The sequence below is a fragment of the Vicugna pacos genome, chromosome 12 (genome assembly GCF_048564905.1).
Source record: "Vicugna pacos chromosome 12, VicPac4, whole genome shotgun sequence".
NCBI classification, from domain to species: domain Eukaryota; kingdom Metazoa; phylum Chordata; class Mammalia; order Artiodactyla; family Camelidae; genus Vicugna; species Vicugna pacos.
Genome location: NC_132998.1, coordinates 6,011,679 through 6,024,002, shown reverse-complemented (window position 1 = coordinate 6,024,002; position 12,324 = coordinate 6,011,679). Strand labels below are relative to the sequence as shown.

The 12,324-nt window shown below is 56.7% G+C and overlaps 1 protein-coding gene across 1 annotated transcript in view; it reads left to right on the top strand.

Moving 5' to 3' along the window:
• Positions 1-12,324, top strand: part of LRP1 (LDL receptor related protein 1) — a 76,863-nt gene that overhangs the window by 25,647 nt on the left and 38,892 nt on the right. The window contains exons 10-20 of the mRNA XM_006217930.4: positions 268-411; positions 1,604-1,840; positions 3,049-3,229; positions 4,037-4,259; positions 5,495-5,696; positions 6,023-6,148; positions 8,204-8,344; positions 8,447-8,572; positions 9,008-9,124; positions 9,391-9,471; positions 11,061-11,228. Of these exons, the coding sequence (XP_006217992.1) occupies positions 268-411; positions 1,604-1,840; positions 3,049-3,229; positions 4,037-4,259; positions 5,495-5,696; positions 6,023-6,148; positions 8,204-8,344; positions 8,447-8,572; positions 9,008-9,124; positions 9,391-9,471; positions 11,061-11,228 (1,746 nt within the window). The remainder of the gene's footprint in view (positions 1-267; positions 412-1,603; positions 1,841-3,048; positions 3,230-4,036; positions 4,260-5,494; positions 5,697-6,022; positions 6,149-8,203; positions 8,345-8,446; positions 8,573-9,007; positions 9,125-9,390; positions 9,472-11,060; positions 11,229-12,324) is intronic.

The window sequence follows — 12,324 nt, the reverse complement described above, 5'->3', positions numbered from 1 at the left end:
AGTCCCTGGCTGCTCTAAGAGTAGAAGCAGCCGGCTGTGGACGACAGTGTGACTCTCCCTCTGACCACAGAAGTCCCCACCCGAGAGTCTAAAGGCTGGGTAGTGGCCGGGAGAGCAACCCCAGTCCTGTGGTTTCCAAATTCTCAAAGGGGGCTACAGGCACAGAGACCACAGCAGGAGGGAGTGTGGTCAGACTTCAGGAAGCCTTCACAAGGCCTGGCACAGGGGCTTTGATGGGGTCCTGACCAGCTCTCCATCCTGCCCCAGTGAGGAGCCACGCTTGTGAGAATGACCAGTACGGGAAGCCAGGCGGCTGCTCTGACATCTGTCTGCTGGCCAACAGCCACAAGGCGCGGACCTGCCGCTGTCGCTCTGGCTTCAGCCTGGGCAGTGATGGAAAGTCGTGCAAGAGTGAGTGACAGGGAAGGGCTTGTGTGCCTGCTGGGGTGGATCAGGAGGGAGTCCTTATCTGCCTCCCAAGCTGTTTCTGTCTGAGATGCTGAACGATGGAAACTTACCGAAAGTTTCGCTGCTAGTGACAGATGGGGATGGAACTTGAACTCATATCGAGAGCAGGGTTTTTCCCACTGCCCCGCTCAGGCTCTGCAGAAGACTGTCAGCTGATCCATTCATTCCTTCATTCATTTAACAAGTGTCTAGTGAGCCTGCACTGTATGTCTGGCACTGACCTGGCAGTGAGGATTCAGCAGTGAATAAGATAGATGTCATCTCTGGCCTCATGGAGCTTATAATCTGGAGGGGAGGCAGACAAACACATAAAAATAACGTCAGGTGGTGGTAAGTGTTAGGAAGAAAATTAGGTGGAGCATAGGGTTAATGATGACAGTGGGGGCTCTAGTTAAGACAGAGGTCAGGGAAGGCCTCTCTGCGGACGTAAAATCAGAGCCGAGCTCTCTCTGAAGTGAGGAATGGAATCATGTGAATCATGAACCTGAAGGATAAGCATTTCTGGCACAGGGAACCTACAGTGCCAAGGCTCAGAGGCCAGTGTGAGCTTGGCCTGCTGGACCGAGTAAGTGAGGGGAGATGAGGAAGGAGGTTGGGTTGTGTTCTAACTGGGATGAGATGCTCTTGGTAACTTTCCAGATTTGACTGTAAAAAGATCATGCTGGTTGCTGGGTGGAGGATGGGCAGCAGGGAAGTGGCAGGAGGCTATTTCCATGGTGTAGGCAAGAAGTGATGTGGCTAAGACTAGGGTGGCAGCAGAGGAAATGGTCAAAAGTGATCAGACTCCAACATATTTGGGCCACTAATTTCACTGCTCAACAGTAGGCACTTACTGAAAGTGTACTATTTGCTAATTTTGCCCCATGTCCCACCCTTGGAGTGCAGAGGAAAAGCCCCCAGGGCGCTGTTCTCTGGGCCTTACATGTTAATTCATCTGTCCGTCTGTCCGTGTGACTGGGACACCCAGCTGCCCCACATCCCCTGACCCAGTACAGCCAGGGTGTTGCAGCGCCTTGGGCCACAGTCCCTGAGGCTGGAAGGTGGTCGTGTGTGTGTGTATGTGTGTGTGTCTGTCTTTCTGTCTGTCTGACTGACTGTCTGTCTGACTTTGTGCCCCTCCCTGTGCCTGCCCTAGAGCCGGAACATGAGCTATTCCTCGTGTATGGCAAGGGCCGGCCAGGCATCATCCGCGGTATGGATATGGGGGCCAAGGTCCCAGACGAGCACATGATCCCCATCGAGAACCTCATGAACCCCCGGGCCCTGGACTTCCATGCTGAGACCGGCTTCATCTACTTTGCTGACACCACCAGCTACCTCATTGGCCGCCAGAAGATCGATGGCACTGAGCGGGAGACCATCCTGAAGGACGGTGAGAGCCCCAAAGTGGGAGTTGTGCTGTTAGTCTCCGGACGGACACGCCCACCTGGGGCAGGAAGCGATGCGGGGGGCCTGGGCGTCTCTCTCCTGGTGCCCTCCCAGCGGCGTGGGGAGTCCCCTGCTGACTGGCTGGCTGGGCTGGTTGGCATGGAGATGAGGGGATAGACAGATTGACCCCTGGGTGACCTCCTTCTTGGCTGAGCCTAAAAGAGGCAGGAGGATGGATGGGTTAGGCAGCGTGGGCCGTCCTTGCCAGCCCTTGGGAAAACTCAGGGTCTCTCTGCCATTGGCTCTGAGCCCTGGAGCTGCACGCAGCACAGCCAGAGAGAGGCTGGAGGCTCTGAACGGTACCCGTGTGTGCACACAGGGTCTGTGCTGCCAGACCTCACCGCCGCCGAGAGCTGCACGCTCACATGTCCCGAGAAAATTGTGCTTTGTGAATTGAATCCAGTTTTTCCCTGCCCGAGCAGGTCAACAGCGCACTGTCTTCTGAATCTCCATCGTTGTGGAAGCTGTGCACCCCTGAGTGCTGCAACGTCCCTGCTGGGTGTTAGGAACTCCCAAACCTGCCCTCCGTCCCCTAGGACAGGGCCTCCTAACCAGTCAAGCTGGGGCTGGTTACCGCCCTTGCCCTGCTCCCATCCCCCACGGCAGCTCAGAGGAGCTCAGCAGTCAGTAATCATAAGACTTTGGGGAAATCAAAAGTAACTCCTCGTCAGGAAAAGATTGGGGTTCCCTATACTAGGGAACTGCTATTAAAACTCGAGATGAAACCTTTGGCTAAGTGAAAAATCACTTCCTAATTTATTCATTTTGTTAGCTCAGGATTTTTAGGCCCGGGATGTGGCGTCACACTTGTGCCCTGAGCCACGTGCCTGTTGCTTCAGCTGTCCACCCCAGCTCAGGCTCCGACGTGCCCTCCCATGAGAGCCCAAGCGCACCACGTGGGTTTACTTGCTTCCATGTGCAGTTTTAAGAGATTCTGTGTCTCAGTGCAGATGTGGCAGCACAAACAACCTCCCTGGCTCCTTTCTCCAACCTCCCGTCCCATCTCACCCCACCCATCACCGAGGGCACAGGAGGTCCCCTGCGCTCGCCGCTGGCTGAGTGTTCCACCGCGCAGGTGTCCTAAGAGTCAGGGGCAGGCAGTTCTGAATGTCCTTTGAGGCTCCCCCTCACTACCCGCTTCGCTCCCCGCAGGCATCCACAACGTGGAGGGTGTGGCTGTGGACTGGATGGGGGACAATTTGTATTGGACGGATGATGGGCCCAAGAAGACCATCAGTGTGGCCAGACTGGAGAAGGCTGCTCAGACCCGCAAGACTTTAATCGAGGGCAAAATGACACACCCCAGGGCCATTGTGGTGGATCCGCTCAATGGGTGAGCCCCGTGTGGGCCCCAGAACTAGGGCACGAGACACACAGAGTGGAGAGGGGAGAGCAGACTAAGTGGGATGCTTAGGCAAGAATCAGACTGAAAAGGAAAAAGGTGTCCCCGTCTTAAGGGCAGTGGAAGTGATGGCCACAGATACATAGAAGTTTGGAGCTCCCCTGGCTCTCCTTGCCCTTATCAGGCCTGGGGTCCTATGGGGTCTGCCTGCAGCTTGCTTGACCTCATCTGCACCTCACTTCCTGCACCTGGAAGCTCTGTGCCTACAGCCTGCTGTCTGTGTCTCAAGCCAACACCCCAGCTTTTCCTGCCTCCGAGCTTTTGCTCTTGGAGTTCCTCGGCCTGGGACTCCCTAGTATTTGCACATCCAGCTCCTTCTCAGCATTCACATCACAGCTCAGATACCACATCCTCAGAGAGGCCTTCCTCGCCGCTGCCTGCTCACTCTCCACGCCATCCCCCTGCTTCATGTCCTTCCTGGCTTTTATCGCCCTCTGACGTGTGTGACCTTCTTGGCTGCCTTGTCTGTCTCCCTGTGTGGACCATGCACCCCATGAGAGCAGGGGCCTTGGCTGCCTTGGTCTCCACTGAGTCCTCCAGTGCCAGAACTGTGCCCAGCTCAGCAGGCACTCAACAGATATCTGTCGAATGGAGGAATGAATGAATGTGGGCCAGGGGTGAGCAGGGCAGGAAGACCCCCGTGAGGGGCTCTGGGATGGCCCGCCTGGATTGGGGTCACAGGGGAGGATGTTAATGGCAGGGGTGGCCCCTGGGGTGCTGACCAGTCGCTGCCCACAGGTGGATGTACTGGACTGACTGGGAGGAGGACCCCAAGGACAGTCGGCGAGGGCGACTGGAGAGGGCCTGGATGGATGGCTCACACCGAGACATCTTTGTCACCTCCAAGACAGTGCTTTGGCCCAATGGGCTGAGCCTGGACATCCCAGCTGGGCGCCTCTACTGGGTGGACGCCTTCTACGACCGCATCGAGACCATCCTGCTCAATGGCACAGACCGAAAGGTAGGCAGGCATGCCCCTGTGTGCGGGTCTTCATGCGGGCGTCGTTGGGCCACTTTTTGTGTATGGCTGAGGCTCTGTATGTCTGAATGTGCGGGCATCTGTGTGTGTCCGGGCCCGTGTGCCTGTGCGTGCGCCTCTCCGTCTTGTGTTGTTTGAGGGTTGCTTCTCTCAGAGCTTCTCCGTGACTGTGCACGTTGTCTGCTGGCCTGACCACCCATGTGCCCACCTGAGCACACACGTTGTGGGCACCTCTGCCTGCTTCTGTGTGCCTGCACTGTGTGCCTCTGTACAAGTGTGAGGTGCCTAGAGATGGCCACACGTGCACGCTTGTTCATTCAGGTGTCTGCGTGCTTCATTTGTGAGCCACAGGCGTGTCTAGGTGTGCAGACCGAGCTCTTTCTTTTTTTCAAATTTTATTTTTGTGGGGGAGGTAATTAGTTTTATTTGTTTATTTTTAATGGAGGTACTGGGGAACCCAGGACCTCGTGCATGCTGAGCAGGCACTTTGCTACTGAGCTATATAACCTTCCCCCAGGACCGAGCTCTTTCATGATATAAGACCTTTTGTGATGTGACTCCTGACCATCTCTGTGGTCTTCTTTCTTTCCTTGTCCTCTACATCTCAGCCGTTGGGGCAGCAGCACTAGACAGCTTGTAATTCCAGCACACGGCACGGGTGCCGCCCTCTGGGCTATTGCTCACGCACCAAGCTCCTCCTTTCCTGGCATATTACACAGGGGCCACTTGCTCTGAGATGTTGTCTCCAGGCCTCTCTGCTACCCTGGATGACTGTGTGTGTCCTTCCTGAGACAGGGGGCAGCTCCAACGCAGGGACCATGTCTTGTCCATTTCTTTGTGCCTACCTTAATGATCCTGGCAAATGTTTGTTGCATGAAGAAATGAATGGAGGGGTTCTGGCTGTCTGCTCAGTAGTGTGTGTGTGTATGCGTTTGCAGTCACACATGCATGTATGTTGGAGGGATATGAATGAATACGAACCAGCCCAGGAGAGGAGTGAGGGCACGCTCCTCGTCAGCATTCTGCTGGGTTCAGGGTCTGGCACCTCACTGCGTGCAAAGCTGTCATCCTTGGGGGCTCCCAGGCTGATGGGGATTACAAGCCCCCATCATAGTCATAGGCCATGGGCATATGAGTACAAAACACTGACCCCCTGGGCCTCCCTGAGGCACCCCTCTTGTCTCCCAGCTCCTTTGTAACCTCTCTTCCATTTCTAGATTGTGTACGAGGGTCCTGAGTTGAACCATGCCTTTGGCCTGTGTCACCATGGCAACTACCTCTTCTGGACCGAGTACCGGAGTGGCAGTGTCTACCGCTTGGAACGGGGCACAGGGGGCGCACCCCCCACTGTGACCCTTCTGCGCAGCGAGCGGCCCCCCATCTTTGAGATCCGCATGTATGATGCCCAGCAGCAGCAAGGTACCCCTAGGGCTGGGGCAGGGGCGGGACCTAGGTGGGGCGGGGCTGAGGCTCCTGCAGGGTGTGAAGGCACTTCCCAGGATTCCTAGGCTCTGACTTGTGAGGCTTTCAAGAAGAGAGGCCCTCACCCCAGTGTGACTTTCTGTGTTCTCCATCTCCCCCGCTGCCCTGTGCCTGCATCTCCTCTTCTCCCACCTCTCCATATTTCCTCGTTCTGTCTTCTCCCCTGTCTTCTCATCTCCCCTGTCTGGCCTTTCCTGACCCTGCTACAATCCATCCCCCACTCTCCTCCTCCCTTCTCCACGACCGTGGGCCCTTCTTTGCAGTGGGTACCAACAAATGCCGGGTGAACAACGGCGGCTGCAGCAGCCTGTGCCTGGCCACCCCTGGGAGCCGCCAGTGTGCCTGCGCTGAGGACCAGGTGTTGGACACAGATGGTGTCACTTGCTTGGGTATGAGGGGCCCAGCTGGGGTGGGAGGCAGGGGAGCAGACCCCAGCAGGAGGCCACAGGGTCCCCATTGGACATGAAGGGGGCAAAGGGGGCCCTGTGGGGTCAACAGGAGGTGAGGGATGGAGTGAGAGAAGGCTCTGGGTGCTGGAGGGTGCTTAGGGATGAGTGGGGGGGTGGGCGGCTTGGGAGGGCATGAAGATTAGGGGACACCGAGAAGGACAGCAATGGAACGAGAAAAACTGCCTCAACTTCTTTTACATTCATTTCCCCCTTATTAAAGTAATACAACAATAGTTCAAAATATCGAACCCAGTCTCACCAAGAACACTGCGATCTTGTTAGCACTGTGGTAAAGCAACACCATCCTTTTCCTTTAGGTGGGCTTTTACATGGCTGGAATCAGGATATATAAGTGTCTTCTGCCCCTTTTGGCTCATACATGCCACAAATTTTCTCTGTTATTATTGCATTATTTTTAACACCCTCATTTTTTAATAAAAATGGGTCATGCTCATTGTAAAAATAAACAAGCGATATAGAAAAATACAAAGGAGAAAGAACTAATCACCACAAATCCCACCACCCATAGAGACCACGGTTACCATTTCGGGGAACACCCTCCCAGGTCAGTGTGTCAGGGACACATAAGCAGAATTTCTAATGGCCAAATATACTTCATTTAGTGAACAGCCCAGAACTTACTCAACCATTTCTCTGTTGTCGGATGTTTAGGTCATTTCCAGTTTTTTGTTATAATCACAGGCATTGTTTGCTGAGCACAGACTATGTACTAGGCACGGCTATAAGCACTCCCCATGCAGTAACTCATTTACTCCTCAAAATATTAAGAGGGAGGGTATTTTATTATCACCAGTTTACAGATGAAGAAATGGAGGCCCCAGGTTAGAGCAGGGATTTGAACTCGGGAAGTCTGACCTTCCCTTAATTACCTGCTCTGCTGTTTCTCATACCTTCATGCCTTCCCGTGTGCTGGATGGTTTCCTTAGAACAGAATTGCAGAAGTGAAGATGGGACAGTGGGCTGCATTGTGCAGCTGAGAGGGAGAGACTGAGGCCAGGTGCAGGGCAAGAGCCTCACTGGGACAGGGGTTAAGGAGCTGAGGGGCCAGGGCATCGGAAGGTGCGTCTACATGGACGCTGAAATCACAAGGAATTAGAAAGGGAGTGATTTTGGAGAAAGTGACACTGAACCAAGAGCTAAAAAATCCTCAAGGATGATGGGGGGCCTGGGGGCCTGTAGTGGGGTTCGTATAGTCTAATAACATGACTGTCAACACTGACTTTTCAGAGAGGAGAGAGGGAGAAAGGTCGGGAAACAGAGGTGAGGAGCAGAGTGGACTCATACCAGCCTCCAGGTCCAGTGGTCCATGAGCTGTGAGAAGGAAAATCAGCACCCTTGGGACCCAGAGGATTAAAGAGGGATGAGAGATGGGTCAGAAGGGCCATGCCCGGAGTTGTAGGGTCCAGGGACGGGGACTGGCACGCGCATCCCGGGCTTCTTGATCTCACCCTGTGCAAACACAAAGGACACGGTGATTTTACTGCCCACAGCTGAAGGCAGGTAGCAGTCAGCACTCAGGTGTGAGTGCTGGGGAACAGGAGCGTGGAGCCTGCAGAGTCCTGGGGCCTGTTTTCGCTCCTGCCGGCAGAGTTGATGCATTTGTTCAGGGACCAGGGCAAGGCCTGGGAGTCCCAGAGATGGCTTCCCAGGGGCCGTTCCTGGACGTGGCCGGGAGGGACCAGGAGTGGTCTTCTCTGTGGGGACAAAAGCCTGGGGGGCTCTAAGGTCTCTTGGAAGTTGCTTTATCTCAGACCACATTGAATTACTGGAAGCAGCAGAGCAAACATCACCCTGTGGCTTGAGAAAGAGTTGCTGTTTCCATCAGATACTTCGTTCACAAAGGACGATGCGTTAGGGAAAATAACTGCATATCTTATTTTAAAATAATAAAACAAGCAAACAGAGGGCAGAGGGCCCAGCACCGGCCCTGTGACCTGGGTCTGACTTCCCCTCACGCCCATGTGGTGCCCACAGCGAACCCGTCCTACGTGCCCCCACCCCAGTGCCAGCCGGGTGAGTTTGCCTGCTCCAACAGCCGCTGCATCCAGGAGCGCTGGAAATGCGATGGGGACAATGACTGCCTGGACAACAGCGACGAGGCGCCCGCCCTCTGCCGTGAGTCACCGCCCCGCGCTGTTGGACAGCAGGCCCGCGGGGCAGCAGCTGGAGAGCTGGGGCCCCTCCCTCGGGCTGACCCCTGACCCGTTCCCTCCCCAGATCAGCACACCTGCCCCTCGGACCGGTTCAAGTGCGAGAACAACCGTTGCATCCCCAACCGCTGGCTCTGTGACGGGGACAATGACTGTGGGAACAGTGAAGACGAGTCCAATGCCACTTGTTCAGGTGGGGGGGTGACCACTCTGCGTCCCTCGGTAGCTGGGGCAGGGCAGATGGGGGAGCCAGGCTTGAGAAGACAGAAGGGCCTCAGAGAGAGAAAGGAGTGTGGGGCAGGGAAGAGGGATCCTGGGCAGGAGGAGACGTGTGCCCTCCCCTCCCAGTGAGGACGGGAGGCCCCCACTTGCAGGGGGCAGAGCACAGCTCCAGCCTGGGGATGACAAACGAGGTGAGCGGGCCTTCTCCTTGGAGGACACCAGCGTCCCCTCAAGAGATGGGGTGAGGCATCCGATACGAGACCACACGGGTGGTTTTGAACATCTCTAAGGGAAATGGCTTTGAGACCCTTGGGAAGACTTCCGGAGAGGCAGAGAACAATAGGAAAGAAAATGGAGTTAAAGAGGGGACTCAACTACAAGCACTTATGCCCATCCCTGCCCCCAGCTCGCACCTGCCCACCCAACCAGTTCTCCTGCGCCAGTGGCCGCTGCATCCCCATCTCCTGGACGTGCGACCTGGACGATGACTGTGGGGACCGCTCCGACGAGTCAGCCTCGTGTGGTGAGCGGGGCAGCAGGAAGGCCCGGCTGGCACGGGAAGGGAGGGCCCACGAGAACGTACCCTGGGGCTTAAAAAGGATGCTCGGAGGGATGAGAGTTGAACAGGCAGGGTTTCAGGCCAAGGCACCGCCGCTTAGCCTCCCCTCCCCTCACTGGCTGGGCTGGGCTGGGCTGCCAGTTACGGAAGGGGCCCTGCGCCCACCCTCTCAGTGCTACGTTGCTGTGTAGTCTTGAGGGCCCTACTCAGCTACTCTTTCTCCCTGACAGCCTACCCCACCTGCTTCCCCCTGACTCAGTTTACCTGCAACAACGGCAGATGCATCAACATCAACTGGAGGTGTGACAATGGTAAGAGCTTGTTCCCCTTCACCTGCCCGGATGCCTAGGAAGCTGGAAACCACAGCCAGGCCCTGGGTGGGAGGGGAAAGGGTTTTAGAATCAGTTCACTGAATCCCTGCTGGGTTGGCTGGGGGCAGTGAGGACGAGTCAGAAACACTGGGGGAACCGAGATGGACCAAGAGGAGACCCCACCCATCACCCATCAGCTCCATGCCTCCCCGAGCAGGGCCTGAGATGCCCATCCTCTGGCAGAGGCTCTGGGGCCAGGGAGAAATGAGCAAATAGGGCCAGAGGGGCAGAGCAAAGACAGCCCAGTGCCCAACTCCCTTCCTGCGAGCTCTGTCTCCTGGGGTCCTTGGTGCAACCTCCGGGCTCCGACTCCAGGCTCGGGAGCCCACCTTGCGGTCAGCCCTGGACCAGGTGACGTCATCCCAGAGCCACGGGGGCCGGTGGACCATTGTGTGTGCACTGTCTCGGGGCTCTGGTTGTGTCTGGTGTGGTGTTGTGACGTGTCGCAGCAGTGGCTCGAGCCCTGGCTCTTGTGTGTGAGGATGTGTTGGGTCAGCGCCACGTTGCCCCTCATCTTTGCCGTGTCTTGTGTGCCAATGGCTGCCCTGGCGGTTTCTGTGTTTCAGAGAAGGATTGTGGGGACGGCTCTGACGAAAAGACCTGTCCTGAGCCTGCCGGTCAGTGCATAGAAGCACATGCACCATCACCCCTAGATCCCCAGCTGGCCTCGGGCCGCCTCCCAGGACCCCCAGGAGCTCCCCTCCCCAAACTCCTAGGATGTGAAGGAAAAGCAAAGAGAAAAGTGAGAGCAGAGAGCACAGAGGGAGAAAGAAAACAGCGGAAGGGAAACAGCGGAGATGGGGAGGAGATGACAGAGAAGTGGGGACAAGAACCACAAGACCTGATGCGGGAGAGCGTTAGAGACGCAGATCCAGCTGGAAAAGAGGCAGGAACACAACTCAAGGGGGACAGCCAAACCCGTCTTCTCAAGCGGCCTGGAACTGTGGAGGGAGGTCTGGTAGCCGCACCCACGAGGCCTAGAAAGCAGGACGTGCACTCGGTCACCTTCAGATGCCCTCCAGAAGCACCCCGGCTTTCCCAGCTGCAGGCAGTGCCCCTCGTGAGCCGGGCACGCAGAGCACGGGCCGGTGATGCCCACGCTCAGGGCGGGGCCTAATGAAGCCCTTCCCTCCCCAGCAGAGAGGCATCACCTACACTCCACCCACCACTGTGTCTCCAAAACCAGAGAAATCCCTGCCTTTCCCCCAGAGCGAGCAGACCCCTGCTCCCACACCCTGCCAGACTGGGAAAGGAATGAGTCCTGTGCCCACCCCCAGCCTTCCGGGACTCAGGGACGGGCCCTCGGGGAGCCCACCCCGCTTCTCCCCGCCCCTACCACGCGGGCCATGGTGCATGCTGCAGTCTATGCAGTTTCTGTGTCTTTTCTGTTTGTTATTTTCTCAGCGGGAGGGTTGGGTGGGTGGAGGGTGGGAATGGGGAGGCGGGAGTGGGGGCCCCACGCTGGGGTCACAGAGAAGGCTGCTGCTTGCTGACCCCCCATCTCCTTTTCCCTTCTTCCTGCCCCCCAGACAATGACTGTGGGGACAACAGTGACGAGGCCGGCTGCAGCCACTCCTGCTCTAGCACCCAGTTCAAGTGCAACAGTGGGCGCTGCATCCCTGAGCACTGGACCTGCGACGGGGACAACGACTGCGGGGACTACAGCGATGAGACACACGCCAACTGCACCAACCAGGGTGGGCGCCTGGGGCCCAGACCAGCCACCATCTGCCCGGCCTCCCCACTGCGTGTCGCCACCACCTGGGAGCCAAGATAACTTAGACGCGGCTCCTGTCCTTCAGGAGTTTTCAGTCCTGTGGGAGAGGGAGGCTGTCGACATGTCATTGTCACACGCTGTTAAGATCTCAGGCTTTGCAGCGGGGCGGCCTTGGGTTTGAGCTCTGGCTCCGCAGCTTACTATCTGGGTGGCCTTGAGCATGTTCCTTAATCTCTGTGGGCCCCTGTGAGTTTCATCTGCAAAGCGGGGGTAACGATAGCCCCAGCATCACCGCACGGATGTGGGGGTTCGGTGAGATCACGCAGGGAAAGCACGCAGCCCGTGTTTGGAAGCCGGTAGCTAGGAAAAGGCATGCTCAGGGTGGGAGGGGTGAGTGAGCACGGCGGGGCCAGAGGAGAGAGGGGCTGTTATTTAAGGACACAGTCATACTGGACTAGGGCCCACCCTAATGACCTCGTTTTAAGTTAATCATCTGCAAAGAAAGACCTATTTCTAAATAAGGTCATAGTCACAGGTGCTATGAGCTAGGACTTCAGCATCTTCTCAGAGAAGGCAAATCAACCCGTAACAACTGGCAACCGATTTGAAGAGGTTTTAAAACACGGCAGAGCAAAATCTTTCCGCAGGCTTCACCTGGCCCCTGGCCCGCCAGCTTACGACCTCGGCCTTGTAGGCCTCAGGTGCACATAGTGGGAGCAGTACTGATCACACTGAGTCCCCACCGTGGGCCCAGCACTGACAGGGAGGATGGGGAGGGTCGCTGAAGGCCCAGGAAACAGTAACCAAGTCTCAAGGGCCGTCCCTGAGAAGGGCCGAGTGAGTGGGACAGGTGGTAGAGCCTTGGGACACTGGAAAGGGCCTGCGATGCGGCGAGGTGTGATGAGCGCTCTGGGCGCTGGGCGACCTTGGACAAGCTGCTTCCTCTGAGCCTTAGCTTCGTCCTCTGTGGAGTGAGAGGGGGCGTGTGGGGGCCTGGCACGTGGGAGCAGGGATGTCATGGTTGGTAGCAACTGTTAACTACGGCTGTGAGCCAGAACAGCCTGGCACCATTCAAG